At 40.3% G+C, this 18602-nt stretch overlaps 2 protein-coding genes across 2 annotated transcripts in view; both read left to right on the top strand.

Moving 5' to 3' along the window:
• ubr4 (ubiquitin protein ligase E3 component n-recognin 4) overlaps positions 1-9951 on the top strand; it is a 54580-nt gene extending 44629 nt beyond the window's left edge. Inside the window, exons 86-104 of the mRNA XM_042492699.1 lie at positions 165-286; positions 411-608; positions 715-795; positions 948-1035; positions 1215-1342; positions 1635-1742; positions 1914-2030; positions 2168-2358; positions 2594-2767; positions 3229-3328; positions 3463-3681; positions 3810-3923; positions 4117-4259; positions 4836-4961; positions 5060-5254; positions 5404-5628; positions 7167-7257; positions 7617-7779; positions 8857-9951. Of these exons, the coding sequence (XP_042348633.1) occupies positions 165-286; positions 411-608; positions 715-795; positions 948-1035; positions 1215-1342; positions 1635-1742; positions 1914-2030; positions 2168-2358; positions 2594-2767; positions 3229-3328; positions 3463-3681; positions 3810-3923; positions 4117-4259; positions 4836-4961; positions 5060-5254; positions 5404-5628; positions 7167-7257; positions 7617-7779; positions 8857-8921 (2648 nt within the window). The 3' untranslated portion in view covers positions 8922-9951. The remainder of the gene's footprint in view (positions 1-164; positions 287-410; positions 609-714; positions 796-947; positions 1036-1214; positions 1343-1634; positions 1743-1913; positions 2031-2167; positions 2359-2593; positions 2768-3228; positions 3329-3462; positions 3682-3809; positions 3924-4116; positions 4260-4835; positions 4962-5059; positions 5255-5403; positions 5629-7166; positions 7258-7616; positions 7780-8856) is intronic.
• A 7104-nt stretch (positions 9952-17055) lies between these two features.
• Positions 17056-17783, top strand: LOC121947424 (transcription factor HES-5-like). The gene is given in 3 exon segments (XM_042492480.1): positions 17056-17148; positions 17150-17221; positions 17331-17783. Coding segments are annotated over 3 exon segments (603 nt in total). The 3' UTR covers positions 17769-17783.
• The last annotated feature ends 819 nt before the right edge of the window (positions 17784-18602 follow it).

The following is an 18602-nucleotide window of genomic DNA, read 5'->3' as shown; positions in this document are numbered from 1 at the left end:
TTTCATTACTGTTTCCGTATATTCATTCACTTGTTAAAAATATAAATATGTTCTCTACATTAGAATAAATCCACAAAAAAATGTGAAAAGAAGTTATTTACCAAATGCCACTGTATATTGCATACGTGTTTAAAACCTCATCATTGTATCTCCTGTGTTTGTAGGTACGGAGTCTGAAACCAAAGCCTTCATGGCAGTGTGCATAGAGACTGCTAAGCGGTACAATCTGGATGACTACAGGACACCCGTGTTCATATTTGAGAGACTGTGCAGCATCATCTATCCTGTGAGTTATCTTTCCCCAAATGCATTTCTGTTAGAAAATTCCTTCAGAGTAATGCTCTAAAATTCAGTGTAGCTGTGTCTTTGTCTTCACATGGAGCTTTTTTTTCTCCATTGATTGTGTTTAGGAGGAGAATGAGGTGACAGAGTTCTTTGTGACCCTGGAAAAGGATCCTCAGCAGGAGGACTTCCTGCAGGGCCGCATGCCAGGAAACCCCTACAGCAGCAACGAGCCTGGCATTGGCCCTCTGATGAGGGACATCAAGAACAAAATCTGCCAAGACTGTGACCTGGTGGCACTTCTTGAAGACGACAGTGGCATGGAGGTAAAATGTGTATTTTAGGCTGCTTTTTTTTCTTTTTTAAACTTCTGTCCCCTGCATATTTAAAAGCTGCCCTTACATTTATTTAATGCATCTCTGTTTTCATCAGCTTCTGGTAAACAACAAAATCATTAGCTTGGATCTGTCAGTGGCAGAGGTCTACAAGAAGGTCTGGTGCCCTACAAATGAGGTGAGAGTCCTAATGAGTTTGAAGTGAATGATTGACTGTTTTATGAGCATTTTAAGATGCGTAGATTGTTATTAAATGCGTACAGTACTCTAAATAGCAGTGTAAAATGGTGATTACTGTTAGTCATCGAGCCTGCTGCCTTTTTTTCTAAGGGTGAACCAATGAGAATCATCTATCGAATGAGAGGTCTGCTGGGAGATGCCACTGAGGAGTTCATAGAGTCACTGGACTCAACCACAGGTTAGATTTACTGTTTATTTACAGTATTTTCACAAATATTAATGCTGTTCAGCAGCTAAGGACCTGCTCTGGTCGTAAGTGCCTGCTTTCAGTATCTGCTTGAAGGAATAATAGGCAAAATGAATGTGCAATTTCTGATCACAGTTGAGGAGAAAAATATTTATCTGATGTTATCACAGATGAGGAGGAGGATGATGAGGAGGTGTATAAGATGGCAGGAGTCATGGCACAGTGTGGAGGACTGGAGTGTATGCTCAACCGGCTGTCTGGAATCAAAGATTTTAAACAAGGAAGACATCTGCTCACTGTAAGCCCCTCACAATGAGACTGTGATCTTTGTTTTCTGACTTCAAGGCACACTGAAACATGCATGGAAATTTAAAATGTCTTCTACATACATGAATAATGACACAATTTAGAACAGACTGAAAGCTGATAAAAAGCTTTCAGTCTGAAAGAAGAATAGATTTTCAAGCTTTAGCTCAATCAGCATCTTTGTATGTGCACATATAAGTGTCTAGTAAAGCTGATTGTGAAATGAGGTAGTCCCCTATGCAGTTTCCTTAAACACCAACAGTGTACATCTGTTTCCCTCACAGGTTTTGCTGAAGTTGTTCAGTTATTGTGTAAAGGTGAAGATCAACAGGCAGCAGCTGGTCAAACCAGAGATGAACACACTCAACGTCATGCTGGGAACTCTAAACCTGGTGAGTATTACAGCTGCTGTGTAACATTGTGTCATTTATTCATTGAGGAGGAGGGTAATTGTGGTGCAGTTACATTAATAAACTCAACTTGTAGTGCAATCAGGCTTTTAAAATGCAGTTTGTCAGTTACTTTGTTTTAGAAAACAAGGTTTAATGTCCTTTCTTCCTTAGGCTTTAGTGGCAGAACAAGAGAGTAAGGACAGCGGTGGAGCCTCCATAGCCGAGCAAGTTCTGAGCATCATGGAGATCATTCTGGATGAAGCCAATGCTGAGATTTCAGAGGACAAGGTTAGCATTTGAAGCAGATTCTTCTGAGAAAGGCACATAGAAACATTTTACACCAAAATAACATCAAAGCCTGTCAATATTTTATTATTACCCTTATCATGGTTTGATTCAAACAGGGACTGGTGTGTCTTTTACAGGGTAACCTGCTGCTGACAGGAGACAAAGATCAGCTGGTCATGTTGTTGGACCAGATCAACACCCCGTTTGTGCGCTCCAACCCCAGTGTGCTGCAGGGTCTGCTGCGCATCATCCCATACCTGTCTTTTGGTGAACTGGAAAAGATGAGGATCTTGGTGGAACGCTTCAAACCGTGTTGCAACTTCGACAAGTGGGCATCACTCAGCTTTCACTTACATACACACTAATTTTTGAATTTGGATAATATTAATTTCTTAAACTAGATAGAAGCACTTCAAGCAATGACAAAAAATATTTTTATTGTTAAATCAGGCTGATCATTTCAGACAAATTTCTGCCACTGTGAGAATGTTACGTCTTCAGAGTATGTTTGAGTATTACAATTTGTGACGAAGTAGAAGTGACCCCTGTCTTTGTTTCCTAAGGTACGACGAGGAGCACAGTGCAGACGACAAAGTGTTTTTGGATTGCTTCTGTAAAATTGCTGCTGGGATCAAAAATAACAGCAACGGCCATCAGCTAAAAGATCTTATTCTCCAGAAAGGAATCACACAGAGTGCACTGGATTACATGAAGAAACATATCCCCAACGCCAAAAAGTAGGTTTTCCCTCACCTTCCAATGCCTAAAGACAGTGTTTTCAGAATCAGCTTTATTGACCAAGTATGCTTACACAGACAAGGAATTTGACTCCCATTAGCTTTGCTCTCAGTGTACAGGAATTAAACATTAAATGTTTAAAAAACATAAAAATGGAAAATAATAGTTTTAAATGTATGTATGCACAAGCCCTTATTACAGTTTTAGCTGATATATATATACAAGTCCGTGTTTAAATAAACAGTGCAAAGATGCTGAGATAAACTTAAACAGGATAACAAATGTAACAATGGAGAAATTTACACGAAGTATTTAAAAACAGTGCAGAGGGTCATATGAGCTGAGAGGTTATTGCACATTGATTTTTTTCACAGTATTTAAATTTTAGTTTTGATAAATTTGGTATAATTTAATATATTTGCTTGATTGTATGAACCATTGTTTTGAACTCTCTTATTAGTCTGGATGCTGATGTCTGGAAGAAGTTCCTCTCCAGACCAGCTCTACCCTTCATTCTCAGATTGCTCCGTGGTTTGGCTACCCAGCATCCCCCCACACAGGTACTTCATATCATCAGTGTTCCCATATTAACAGTTTCCATGCTGGAAGGAATCACAAACTCAGTACAAGAAGTACTTAAGCCAACAAAGAAAACGACCTGACAGGACCGTATGTCTTCTTATCTTTCGTTCAGGTGCTGATAGGCACAGATTCAATAACCAACTTGCACAAGCTGGAGCAGGTATCCAGTGACGAGGGCATTGGCACTCTAGCAGAGAACCTTCTGGAGGCGCTGAGGGAGCACAGTGATGTCAACCTGAAGATAGAAGCAGCCCGCAGAGAGACCAGAGCTGAGAAGAAGCGTATGGCAATGGCCATGAGACAGAAGGCCCTGGGAACACTGGGCATGACGGTACTCTGTTCCTCTTGAATCTGACTTTTGTTTACATACGGTTCATTTATATCCCTGATACTGTTGCTGTCTTTAATTAACACAGCCCAGTGTTATATTGTTGTGCTGTTTATGTGTTTGCCTTTTAGACCAATGAGAAGGGTCAGGTGGTGACCAAGACCTCGCTATTGAAGCAAATGGAGGAGCTGATAGAGGAGCCGGGCTTGACCTGCTGTATCTGTAGAGAGGGTTACAAGTTCCAGGTACATATCCAAAATTATGGAAATTGCACTTTTTGTTTGAATTTTTTTATCTGTCAGCTACCACTCACAGTAGCTGAAGGCAGTTAAAATGATCTGAGTCCCTGAGTACTGAGTAGAGACACTGAGCAATCTTCTTGTACACTGACTCAACTTGTGCTGTCTCAAATTAATGTTTCTTTCTCCTTTATCCTAGCCAACCAAAGTCCTGGGTATTTACACTTTCACAAAGCGTGTGGCCTTGGAGGACTTTGAAAACAAGCCTCGGAAGCAGCAGGGCTACAGCACTGTGTCGCACTTTAACATAGTCCACTATGACTGCCATTTGGCAGCTGTCAGGTAGCAACAAACAACACCATGTATCTGCTGATGTTTAGACCTAGTCCACACACACACGGGCTATATTTGTAGACTGGGTTTTTCCCTCATTTTCAAAAAGATGTCCGTTTACACAAAAAAAGCTGTTATCAGAAGGCTACCTGTCGTAGTAAACTGAGTAGCACATTATGACGCCGCTGTTCCTCAGTATAGTGTTTTACACTGCATTTATGTGTGAACATGTAAAAACAACAATGTTTTGGTCATATTTTGCACTAAATGTCGTCTCGTTTGTGATTCCTCACAAAGGAGATAACGACACACACGTTAAGAGCCAAAAACTCAGTTTATACATCAACTCTGAAAGTTGAGTTTCTGAAAATCTTCAATCTGAACAGAGTTTTATGAATTTCTTCTTAAAAGTGACCTAAAATGCTGTTTTGGTGTGGATGAAAGAACGCAACCCAAAAGCTATGCTTACAAAAATGCCGTGTCTATGTGGATGAGGCCTCAGAGTGCCATTTTTAAATGCTTCGCAGTAACAGCACTCGTTTATTCTGATCTGATGTTCTCATTTTTCCTTTTCCCCTGGGCCAGGCTGGCACGTGGGCGAGAGGAGTGGGAGAGTGCTGCTCTCCAGAACGCCAACACCAAGTGCAATGGGCTGCTTCCTGTGTGGGGGCCACATGTGCCAGAATCAGCCTTTGCTACATGCTTAGCAAGGTAAAAATCATGCATCAGCACACACACACACGGAGCAACATTTTCCTTCATGTTGCACTCCGTGAATCATTCAACCTGGATTTCTCTCTGGCACACAGGCACAACACATATCTGCAGGAGTGCACGGGTCAGCGCGAGCCAACGTACCAACTCAACATCCATGACACCAAACTGCTGTTCCTCCGCTTTGCTACCGAACAATCGTTCAGCGTTGACACAGGAGGAGGAGGACGAGAGAGCAACATCCACCTCATCCCCTACATCATCCACACTGTGCTCTACGTCCTCAACACGTATGTGTCTGACCACAGAAAGGACTTTTCACAATCTGTATCAACGCCCAGCTGATAGATGACACACAAGTCTGCCTACTTTACTATCATTCAGCTGGTATATGTTTTTCCCTCCTAATCTCACTTTGCTTTGCAAACTGTCACTGCAGCACAAGGGCGACGTCCCGGGAGGAGAGGAACCTGCAGAGTTTCCAGGAGCAGCCATGTGAGAAATGGGTGGAGAGCTCATATGAGGTAGAAGGGCCGCACTATTTCACTATCTTGGCCATGCACATCATGCCACCTGAACGCTGGAGGAGTTCACGTTTATACTTCCTACGAAGACTCCTGATCAACGCACATGCCCGCAAGGTCTCAGCAGTCAGCACCAACAAGTATGACACTTAATCTATTCATTTATTTTTCTGTCACACTTTGTTTTATAACTATTGCATGCTTGATGGAGCAGTTTCGTCTATCATCTTAGGTAAATCCCTTTAGTTTGGGATCAGAAAAGTGGCAACATCAAAGGATAATTTGATGATTTTAAGGATGACCACCAAAAATTATAAAACCTGTTCCAACAGTGTTGTTTTAAATGCATCCTGTATCGACATTGTAAGATGCATTGCAAGTTTACGGTTTGCTGATCATTTGGAGCATTTCTGATGAGGTGTGTAACAATCCATTGATCTGGATCAATACATCGATTCAATTATCAACCGTGAATTTTGATCAATGCAAAGTGAAAACATCGATCCATATCATTTTTAGGTTGCGCCTTTATTTTGAAATTCTGTGTCATCAAACAGCAGCAGGCAGATGATGCCACGTATTCAAGAAAAAGGCGATGAGAAGAAGATTATTTACACTGGACAAAATCAGCAGTTTAAAAAAACTGCATTTCAAAGAAAATAAGGGTCAACAGACAGAATGCGCCCGTATGAAATAAACAATGACGTACCTGCCTGGCCGGGGCATCTCACTCCGCTAAGTTCTTGCAGCAACATTAGCTGCTCTGTTTCAATGTTAGGTTGAAAAAAACATGCATGCAGACTGAAGTTCAACTGTGCTGTTTTGTTTGGAGATGCAGAGACTTGAATCAAACGTGAGTAAGAAAAAGTATAAATAATGCATTGAATTTGTTAAGCTATGAGTAAAGGTTAAGTCCACTCGCCACTAGGCTAATTTTTACAGTGTAAAAGTGCTGAAGCTAATACTGTGTGACTTTGTCACACACTGTTGAGCCAGGATGTGACACTAGCAAAAAATAAACCTTCACAGTTATTATTTAGCTGAGTTTATACTTCTGTTAAATGATCTTGATGTTTGACAGCTGGTGGGAAAAGTTTGCCTTCAGGGCTTTCAGCCAGACCGGCCTGAAGTTTAAGGGGAAAAAAATCATAATTTGGGTTAAAATGAAAAAAATTCTACCAAAAAGGGTTTTGTAATGGAAAGCCCTGAAGCGTAATTTATCCCATGTGCTGTTTGATGTGTGTCAGAGCAGTCAGTTTGAATTAAATTTTACTGCGCTTAACAAATTAGAATTTTTAATGTTATTTATGTGATGTTTTGATCTTTCATGTCCAAAAGCAAGAAAGTTATGGGTTGATGTATTATGCTAAATGAACAAAAATATTGTCTCATATTGACCGCAGACCCGAGAGTTGAATTGAATCATAATCGTATTGTTGCAGGCTTTTTGAAATTGTCAAATATCGTATCGTTGTCTAAAGAATTGATATAATATTGTCTTGTGATGACACTGGTTATTTATTCCCCTTTTTCTGTTTGTGTGAAGCAGATCTGATTTAAGAAAAGCATTCTGCATGCTGTGTACTGTATATAGGATTTTCATATCAAATTTAAAAAAAAAACGATTTATCTTAAAACAAGGTCCTACCTTCATCCTCTTCTTCTCTTTTACTATTAGACTCACAGATAAAACACCAAAGGAATATGCAGTCTATCGCTCGCCTCTTCTCTTCTGGGGCTTGGTGGATCTTGTCTACGACATGTTCAGGGTAAATGTGTGACAGTTTCAAAACTACCGCTGTAGTACATGTTGATGCCACAAATTTTGAGATGATGTTCTGCGATGTGTATGTTATTTTTCTTTGTTGAGATGTTTTGAGTGATTTGGCACTGGCTAGTTTTGGCAATATCTTTGTGATCTTGGTAAAGTTGTAGAGATAGGTTTAACCCACCTTTTTAGTGTGTTTAAAAATGAATTATGTATGAAATTTGAGATCTGTTTTCCTTACCATCAGTGCTACTGGAATCATATATAATAGAGCATTTATTTGAACACTTAAATTACAGTGACTGACCTCACTGCCTTTTCCTTTAATCCTTTTTTGTTTTTCTCTCTTCTGTCGTACAGAAAGTACCCACCAGCAACACAGAGGGGGGCTGGTCCTTCTCGCTGGCAGAATATGTCCGTCACAACGACATGCCCATCTACGAAGCCTCAGAGCGTGTGCTCAGGGCCTTCCAGGATGAACTCATGCCTGCCGAGTCCTTGTCAGAGTTCTTTGATGTTGTAGGTCAGTATATATACACACACACACATCCCATACACCTACACATATGATTAACATCCTAACAGCACAATTACTATCCAAATTTAAAGATAGAAACTTTCTTCCACATTTCAGCTTCAGAGATTCTGTTCAAAATGTGAATTAATTTGGGAAATGGGACAAATTCACAACCAGCCAAATGGCTGAACTGGCATGGTGTCTGTTGCAGCTTGACTGTGCAATTTAAACAGGTTTACTCTTGATCTTAAACATATACTGTGTGCAAAAGTTATCCCCCTCAGTCATCACTTATGAACTTATGACTGTGGCGGTGTCTGTATTTTCTCAGTTTCCTCTTTTATTTCTGTGTTTGGGTCATTAATTCGTAGTGGTGCGTAGCACCAGCCAATAACAGCTTGCAATAAAGATGACAAACAAACCAAAGTAACCAAACAAAGTCTACTAACAAAAAACTTATGGGCTGGTCAAGAAGAACAACAAGAAGGGAAGAAGCCCAGACCAACCCACAAAGGGTCGAAGGACTTATCCCTCCAACCACTAACAGAGCTACAACTGGAAAATAGGACTACCAGACTCACCAAAACAGAAAGATAACAACAGCAGAAGTCTAAATAATGTAACATCACGACATTATAAGAACTGAGTGACAAGGTGCGATACCGCAAGCAGCACGCTTTCAAGAGGAAGCTGTGAAAATTGCAGATAAAGCACAGAAGACACGCAAAATATAGTGAGGCAAAAAGGCAGCCTTACTACGGTCAAATGAATCTGTGGTAGGCTTTCACTGACGCTGGCGAGCACTTAAGGCAAGGATGGGAATGAGGACGATTTAAATTCAGTCTGTTTTCTGCTGGACAGCTAGGTGTCAGTGGTTAGCTCAGTTTTCTTGCTGAAATATTGACTTTTCTATCACAAAAATGTAATATTCTTAGTTATAGTTTATACAAGCAGTGTAGGGAGGAGGGACCAAGTTTCAATCTCGTGTGACCGACAATCTCTGCAGAGTATACCTTTAAATTCTTGCCTGGTGACAAGATGTGAATGAATGTTAAGAAACTTGACGTAATGTTTCTCTTCCAGGCCTCCTCTCTGAAATCGCAGACCCAGACCTCTTCCTGCAGGATTTGTTGAACTCTTTGCCCTGATGGCCAGCCTCAACCCACACCCCTCCAACACACAACAGCCCTGCAAATCAAGTTAGGACACCTTCCAACTGAAAAAAAGATCCTGTCTTTTTACACATGCTGAGTACACACACAGAGTATACACCATGCCTCTTACTCACTTCCCTTCCCAGTATGACATCTTCAAATTAACTTAAAGCAGAAACTATGTGTAGTCTAAAAAATCATCCACTTTTGGCAACATCTCTGTAAAGTTTAACACAAAAACACAATGCTGTTAAAGGGCAAGGGGGACACACTAAAACAGAATTTATGCTTTGCCCCTCTGATTCGGATCGCTTTGGTGAAAAGTTGATGACGGAGTTTCTGGCCGAGATTGAGACAAAAGATCCAGGACTCTGCCAACAAACTTGGAGCTTCACCTGTCTTTTAAGGACGTCACAGATGACAGGGCTGAGGGAATTCAGTGTTAAAAACAATAATAGCTGTTTGGTTGATGGGAAAATAACTCCTGAATTCTGTTTTAGGGTGGACACTTTTTCAGCTTTCAACCCCTCCCCCTCCTCCCCTAATATTGGGGTGCAATGTTAAAGTAACAAAAGAATTTTGGGATTTGACCCACCATGTGTTAAGAGTGGCATTTGATTTTATCTTGTTTTCCTTTTCGTTTGTTTGGTTTAAGTTTATTTTCGGTCAGGGTTTTAAAATGGCAAAAGGTTTCACTGTCACATGGTTGCCAGCTAACCTGTCCTTTCTTCTGGGCTCTCGCTGTTTGGTCTTCATGTAGGTTCTAACTGGAATTTGAGTGATCGACAGAAAAAAAAATGTTTTTTTTGATTTAGTGTGTATGTGTAAGGTTTCTTTTATCAACCTCAGAAGCAGAAATGGGGAAAAGAACAATGAATAAAAGTTTTTTTGTTTTGGTTTTTTTCCATAAAGCTATGCCTTTGTGACAAAGTGAACTTTGGACTTGTGAACGATTCCACCTGTTGAAATAAAATATCAGACTGTCTAAATCAATAATAAAACAGACCTACATTATATCCTGAAACACCTTTTTTTGGACTAACTTTTGTCGTTCTGTATGTTTACTTCCCCAGCAGTTTCTATATTCTCGGGCCAACACTCTTGTGTCAATCCCCAGAACTGATTTCTGGAAAGAGATTCGCTGAGTTTTGTCCTCTGCGATTGATTTCAACTTACAGAAAACGCGGTCCCTGTACTCGAGAGCTGAATGCATGGTGTGGAGTTCACTCGGTTTATTGTTAATTCGCCTATTCCCGCTGCTACAATGTTCAACTGTTGCTGAATGTCTGCTTTTGAATTTAGCCTATGATTAATAAAGCCGTAATAATACCAAATCTGATTCAGGGTAACCTCTTCTGTTCACCAGTGCTGCTCTGTTACAACGGCACATTTGTTTTCGACTCGGCAAAGGCCTTTTTCCAGTGACGTTTTTTTTTTCATGTCGTAGAAAAGAAAAAAAGCTGAAAAATACCTGGTGACAGTGTAACACCTGAGCTTTTCCTGCAGTCAAAATGTCTTCTGTGAAAATGGTCCATGTAAGATAAAATGCCCTGACAAGAGGCACAGAACAGACATATTTTAAAATGTGTTGTTTTAAAGTGTGTAGGAGCTTTTTATTTTTAATGTTTTTGTCACATTAGATAACCGCTGCAGTTGTTTATTATTATAGGGTTTCTCTAAATTAACATGTCCGTCTTAGAGGAGTAAAATGCAGGATATAATGCAAAAGGATATAATGTAGTTTTGGGTTAAAAATGCAGCCTTCATGTATTTATTCTTCTGACAAAACATATTCTAACTAATGTACGTGTCATGGTGTCAGCCTGGTGTGTCTCCCCTGCTGGCCTCCGACCAGTATCCTATGGACTTCACTCCACACTGCACACATTTCCAGCTTTCCCAGTACAGAAAAGATGGTTATTGAGACTCTTGTATATGAGTATTTTTTCTTACTGAATTGTGTTTTTCTCATTATGTAAAAATGATAGAATGACACTTATAATATCCCCTATAGACCCTTAAAACATTTCAGAGCATTGAATTCATCAGTGTAAAAGTAATGCTTTAAGGTGTTAGGTGTAGGTGTTAAAATATCTTAAATCAATATTTTAAAAGTCTTAACATATAGGAAGCAGGATCTTATGAATTGTTTTTTTTCTGACATTGCAATGTAAAATCTAAAAATAATTGGTAACATTATTTTAGGCGAAAGGTGAACCAACAACAGAGGTATACAGTACATGTACCACATGGCCTACCACATCCAATCAAATGATGAAAGAAGCATTTTTAAACTAAATGGATACTTTTATAATACAAGTAAATTGTTTTTCGTGTGTTTCAATCTAGAGAGTGTTTTTTTTTTCAACATTTAAAGTAGATTAATGAACTTTGTAACTTGACCAAACAAACATGTTGGCAAAATTGTTCATAATTCATTTTAATGGTAGTTTCTCTTCATTTTTGGTTACATCTTATTTGAGTGAAATTAAAAATTTATATCAAAGTTTGTTCAATCTGTAGGAATCCTGTACCCTTGCAAATGAATGCACTGTTTTTTACTTTTTAAAATACATTCAGGCAAATTATGAAACACTTAAGAATATTCCTAAATCACTGCTGAGCAAGACATTTAAACTCTGTAGACACCAGCTCAGTATACACCCTACATACTAAAATACTCTTGGGTTGCCAACAATCTGATCATGTAGTTTCAAAATTTAAATCAAGTGTGTGTCGACTCAGTGCTGCAACATCCAGCTGTGGGAGCTAAAGCTGTTGCTGTGTGTGGCGTGGCTCATATTTGAGGTATGGTTGACTCAAGGCCACTAGAGGGTGATATTCATTAACACACTGACATGGGAGATATGAAAATTGTAACCCCCGAACCCTAACCCAAACCGAACAGAAACCTAAACTGAACATATTGATTGCTAACTTTGTGTCTGAAAATTGATACAGGGTTCCTGCAGATCCTTAAAAAATCTTAAAAGGCATTTAAATCATTAATTTAAAAATAAGGCCTTAATTGGTAATAAAATGTTTTAATCAATATTATGAAAGTCTTAAAAATGCAAAGACATGGGATTTTGGATTTTATCATTTGCAAAATCTTACAATAATTGGTCAGTTAATAATAATAATCTTAAGAATGCTTTTCGCATTTACCTCACCATAAAGTAATGTTTTGTATTGCATTAATTACTTGGGCAAAATTCTCCCCATCCCTAAGTAATACATGTCAAGTCATTTGTGTTTTTATTTTTCTTATATTTTTTTTTAAATTGGTCTTAAATTTCATTCAAAATGGTAATAAAAATAAGTCTTAAATCCTGCGTGCCTGAAGCTGGAGGAACCATATAATAGTCAATCTCATCTATTATTATTTTGTTAAGAAATCATTTTCCATTCAAACTGTAAGAAAACCACCAATATCACTTTATTTTCAACTTGCATAAAAGCACATATTGCACATTTCACTCATGGCTTTAATCATCACAGTTTATACTAAAAATATCCTCTCTCAACACAATGTTGTACTAAACATTTACAAAGTATGCATTTGCATACAGGTTTCCCCTTTATACAAAGGAATATGACATTAGTTTTACAAAACCTTGAGAACATGGTCTTTAGGCGACCAGTTTCAAAGAGTATTAAGGTTTAAGGCTTAAAATGCACATTTCAAGGCCCGTAAGTGGACCAGTGAGATCACAGTGTGCTCGGTATACATCTCCCATCAGTAACACCTTTTACACTTACTTTGGGTCGAAAACACCCAATAAAAAAGCAAACAAAAATCTTCTTCTAATTCAGAGACTCTTCTGCATCTAAAAATGGTTTCCATTTGGAGCGTCTTGTTTTAAATGTTCAGTGCTGCGAAGCTTGTAGACACACGCAGTCCGACACGTGTCGTTTCATGACGTCTTTGTGCGTGTCCAGTTCTTACTGGCAGCACAGCGGTGCCACGTCCTCAGTAGGTGAGGGGAACAGCCGCATGGCCTCCCTGGAGGATTTGGTGTAGCCGTTGTGAAAGATGAAGGCCTTCTTCACTGTGAAGAAGGACACCGTCTTGTCCCACATGTCAGAGCTGGACACCCCGGTGTTGAGTTGGCTCTCCAGTGCTGAACGGAGCCTCACTGCTCTGTCAGTGCATTTCCTCTCCAAAATCATCATCTTACACATGCTGAGGAGGAAAAAGGGTGAAACATAAGATTAATGCTGGATACACAGAAAATAAACCAGATTTGAATGCAGCTGTTTACAGACATCCACAACTGTAGGAGCTATTTGACCCAATTTACAAACTGGAGCATTTTCTACTATTTAATGATATCAAGCAGCAGACAGTTTGTTTTTAGTCAATGGACTTTTACTTGTTGTGCTCTCAGCATTGAAAATTGACAAAATCAATAAACAGCAACTCAACCTTCCAGATGTAATCTCTGCTACTCTTGATCGTCCTGAGATCTCTCTGTGGACAGTTTTTATCCGAAACACTCCCCAGCAAAAACTTGCTCAGAAATTCACCTCCATTGTCTTAAGGTAAAGGCAGAACTTCAGGAGACAGAGTTGCCAAAATAACTTGCCAAAAAAAACTATCTGCAAAGCAGAGAGAAGAGAGAAAACTTTTCTTGATAATTTGTGTGAACTGACCTTTTAACGGATCACTTCGATCATCTGCCCCAAAGTCGACATCATCATACAATACTGATGTGTTATTTGTGAGTTATCTTTCCTGTATAAATACTCATGGCCCAGACAACCAAATCACACTATTAAAACACCCTTGTGACCCCAGCGTGACCTTGAATGAGACAAAAGTTTATAAAAAAGAGTCAAAGTCACTTCTTCTACTGATTCATTTGAGCTTACGTTGTGTGCTGATCCTTCATGGTGAATACGCAGTCAGAGGATGTCCAGTCAGTCCGGGCCTGTGTCGGCTGCAGGAGTCGTTCAGGGTTATGATTTCACCCACCACGACCTCCCTGCTTTATATACTTATACCACATTTCCCATCGATTTAACGTGATGCCGGTTCTCACAGTGCGTGGCCAATCACAAAGCAGTGTTATGACAATAGGATGTGAATGAATTAGTTGAATTCATGGGGTACAATGGCCCCAATCCAAACAAACAGGTGGGAGGGGCCCTGCGCTGGCCTCTTGTCGCTCAGCTGATGTGCCACAACGAGGGAGATATCCTCGTTATTGTACTGGCTGGGAGTTATATGTGATGGGACCATGGAGGAACCTGTGTCCATGGAGGAGGACACACAGGTTCATTTAACAACAGAAATGAATGAATTAAATTTTATTTCAGACTTGTGAAAGCAAAATAACAAACAAACAAAAAGTTAAATTAGTTCCAACAAATAAGCAAAATAACATGAAAAGCATGTTACAAAATAAATTCCATTTACAAACACTGCCATGCCCAAAAAGGAGCAGGAAGAAGTTTACACATTTGTTGGACAAGTTTAAAGCTGAATGGCATGAGACCTGTGCCTCCACTTTATGCTCTAAAAACTGGATAAAATGTAGAAAATGTGGCTTTTAACTATCAGCAAAATGTATAATGATCACAGGCTCAGTCACAACTCACAGTATTATGAATGTTATACAATCTCAGGTTGTCTCTACATGTTTTTTTTTGTGTTCTTAATGTGTTTTTTTTCTAAATCAACTTTTACAAGATTGAAAATTTATAAAAGAAAAAGTGGATTTAACTTGTGTAACTTATGATTTAACTCACAAACTTTATCAAACTACCCACAAAGTTTCCCACCCTCCACACGCATAAACGCACACACACTCCCTATTCTTCTTCTTTAACTTTCTGTCTGTATTTCAGCCTCTCCAATTCTCACGGTGAGCGTCTCCCATGCTTGATTGGCTGACAATAGAGTACGATCCGTCCAGATGGTGTGCCTGGAAGCCCTGTTGACAGCAATGTGTTCCTGGGTGTGTGTGTGTGTGGGTGCGTGTGTGTGTTGGGAGGGAGGAGGAGGGGGGTTGGTCACTCAATCTTTGTTCGATGGGGCACACTTCCTTTGTGCAGCCGGCCTCAGTGTCATTAACACTGAAGTGTGGGAAGCCTGGGACCACAGCGGCTCCCACGTTCCACACAAGCAGGAAGGGAGCGTGTGACTGAGACGTGGCCAGCGGCAGGCAGGTCAGCCAGCTGTGGGTGGGTGTGTGTGAGTGTGTGTGTGTGTCTGTGGGAGGGAGGGAAAGTGAATGAGAGTGTGGCTGTCTGTATGAGTATGTGGGGGTTTGCCTGATGTGTGAACATGTGCTCGGAGTGTGGAGACTGTTAGGATGTTTACAGTTGAAGCCGTTTTGTTCTCTGACTGTTCAAATCATGTTTATCTACCAAAGGTGCAGGCAGTGGCTCAAGTTTCAAGGTTGGGGGGGGGGGGGGGTTACTACACCATCAAATTTTGAGCATCAAACACTTAATTTCCTGCTGTCTGGTGGATTTTAATGCACCAATTATGGCATTTTATGCATCAGGTTTTTATGTAAATGTATTCAAGTTTGTAAAAGTTTAGAAGGCAACATTTGATTGGATTTATGTTGTGATGTCAGATGACCAACATTCACCGTTAGCACTAATGGCAACATCAGTTTGACGTAGAATACGGGTGACAAATGACGTTTATATTCTGTTGGTTATAAGATGTTTAGTTAAGTAACCAAAATCCAATGTCTTCCATCTTTGTGCAAATGTCTTCTTGACGTAAAATAACAAGATTTTGTTATAAAATATGAAGAGCAAAACCCAAAATGATGTAAAGGGGAACTATGCCCATTTCCAAATTCATGTTATTCTTATGGTCAAAGACAGTCCAAAAACATTAGTTAACATGAACAACTCTGAATCCAAAGGGGGATGTTCTGAGTATCCGGGTACATTTTGTGTTTCAGAGCTGAGAACTCTACAGTAGAATAAAGCTCATCAAACGTTCTTTTGCTCCACAACTTCAGGCTCCCATTCATCGTTTATGGAGCAAACTTTATACTTGATGACATCACAAGTTTGAGACCTTACTTCTCTCATTTCTGGCTTTGAGAGAGAGTCACTAATGTTCACAAATATTGACTGAACCTCCCTTGGCCATGGAAGTAACATATGAGAATTCTTCGTTAGGGTGGTGTTTCCCTTTAAGATCCACAAAACGTGAAATTTAAACACTGTTAGAACTTTAAAATTTTGAAACACGATTTTCAATCCAACCAGAATTTAACATCTTTCATATGTAAGAGTCCAATGTCTTTCTGACCTCACCTGATACCCATTAAAGTGGACCAACTGAACCTCAAAAGCGCGACTGAGTTTATTTTAATTTGGAGTGAGAGCATGTGTAACGTCAGTAATAATGCAGTATGGTAGGTAGACCAGAAAGTGGGTCTGTAAACTGTGTTTGACAGTTTGAGTAATTATGATATCTGACATTCACTTTGCCACTTCTAAAGTATTTTCGAAGAGCACAGACAAAACAAAAATACAGACACTTCTCACATGAATGAATCAATATTGTTCTGTTAAAACTGCGTGTGGGCTTAAATCTCACTGACAGATTAAAGTCCAAACATTCTCTTTTCTTGTTCAGCCGCATTTTATTTGAGTCCAAACTCACAGAGAAGCTTCTTTTTTTTCTATTCATTTCTGAGACATCTCAACTGTTGCACAGCTCCATGAGCAAAGTCTGCCGTGTCAAACTGGTGGAAGTGGCTGCATGTTGGCCTTTTCTCATGCTTGGCCCTCCGTAACACCCACGTGTGCCTGGTGGCGGAGGCACTTTGTGCTCAATTACGTGGCGGTTGAGATGACATGAGACAGCGGCGTGCTTCCCTCTGGGGTCACCACTTTCCCATATCAACACAAGCAGTGGGTCAGTCTCCCAGCTACACCCCCCCTCCTCCCTCCCCGCCGCTCCACCCCAGGCTCTTTCTCTCACAGTGTATTCCTCCACCTGCTCCCCGGAGACACACTCATTGTCCCCACGGCTATAAACACTTCATTGAGCATGTGGCAGCCCTGCGTTCCTCAAAGCCCTTCCCAGCGCTCTCATTGGCCGGGGGACTGTGAGAAACTCCAACAAGCCCAAGACCCACACATTCATATGGAGATTTGGGTGTATAAATACAGGGCAGAGGCAGAGGAGAAGGCAGCTCAGACTCAACTGGCTCTTCAAACCGAGCAGGAACGCTCTGACTACTACAGCTATGGCACCCACTGTTTTTGGACAAGCAAGTTATCCCAAGGAACACCTGACTCCTGCACACAAGGTAAAAATGATCTCTACAAAGTCACATAACTCACTTGTTGATTCGTGTTTCTATGATATCAAAAAATGTTTGATTTTGTATTCTAAACGATTTTCTTTCTTTTCTTCAGCTGAGAAAACCAATGGTGGAGAAATTGCGCAGAGACCGCATCAACACCAGCATCGAGCAGCTGAAATCCCTGCTGGGTCCTGAGTTCCTCAGGCAGCAGCCCGACTCTAAGCAGGAGAAGGCGGACATCTTGGAGATGGCCGTGTCCTATCTGAGAAGCTGGCAGCAGCAGAAGCAGCAGCAGCAGCAGGCCAGCTTGACCTCTGGCCTGATGACAGGCAGTGACGGCTACTCCCGCTGCGTGCAGGAGGCCGTCAGCTTCCTGTCCCACTGCGAGGTCCAGACTCAGGCCCACCGCCGGCTGCTCAGCCACTTCCAGGGCCTGCAGGCGTCCAGCCACGGTCCCTCCACACCCTCCCCTCCTGGCTCACCCCTCCATCAGCTCAGCTCCAGCAAGGGTGTGAGTCAGGCCAGCAGCGCTCTGTGGAGGCCCTGGTAGGATGGAGGCAGCATCACCTCCACACACAGAGAGAGAACGAGAACTACGTCTGTGAACGTCATGGACAGAAAGTTGAAGACTTATTAAAGTCTGTTTGCTTTTTCTTTGACAGAAGATTCAATATTGTTGAGTGTTAAATAGTGTGGAGACGTATTCCTTTGGAAGGACTGAAATGATTCAGGTTTTTCTGAAAATGTACACCATGTGTATTCACTATACGCTTTATATTTTGAAGTGTTTACTCTGTGAATTGTGTGAATTGTCTCATTTAGGAAACACAACTTTTGTTTGTTTTGCAAACAGTTATCTTGTTATAAAACCCATATTGGGTTGAAACTAACTAAGTGTCTGAGACACTGTTTGATTGATGTGTTTAAACTAACTGTCAATCTTTGATACTAAGTATCACTGACTGATATATTTCATCATCTTTGTGCTGATGAATCAACGACATCCCGTTAATGGATCCCATGGATCCACTCTTACTGTAAATCTTATCATGATTATACCTCATTGTGACTATATGTAACCATTATTTGGCCTATGTGTGATGAGTGTTACTGTTGGACTATTTACCTGTCAACTGTTCAGTTGTAATGTTCATAATAGATGTTTTTTCATCTTGAAGTGAATACCTTTTATAAAGGCATTTTATATCTTTACTAAAAGAATCTGTTGAATTGCTTCCTTGAGAAGTTTGCTTTTGAACTTGAAAAATAAATGGAAAACTTCTCATGAAGTTTTGCAAACATAAATAATAGTGGTGTCTTTACTTTTCTTCAAAAACTGCACTACTGCGTGAAAATGTACAAATACAGTCAAACATAAAAACTG

The sequence above is a fragment of the Plectropomus leopardus genome, chromosome 8 (genome assembly GCF_008729295.1).
Source record: "Plectropomus leopardus isolate mb chromosome 8, YSFRI_Pleo_2.0, whole genome shotgun sequence".
In the NCBI taxonomy this organism is placed as follows: domain Eukaryota; kingdom Metazoa; phylum Chordata; class Actinopteri; order Perciformes; family Serranidae; genus Plectropomus; species Plectropomus leopardus.
The sequence above is the reverse complement of the archived record's forward strand: the minus strand, read 5'-3'. Positions and strand labels throughout refer to the sequence as shown.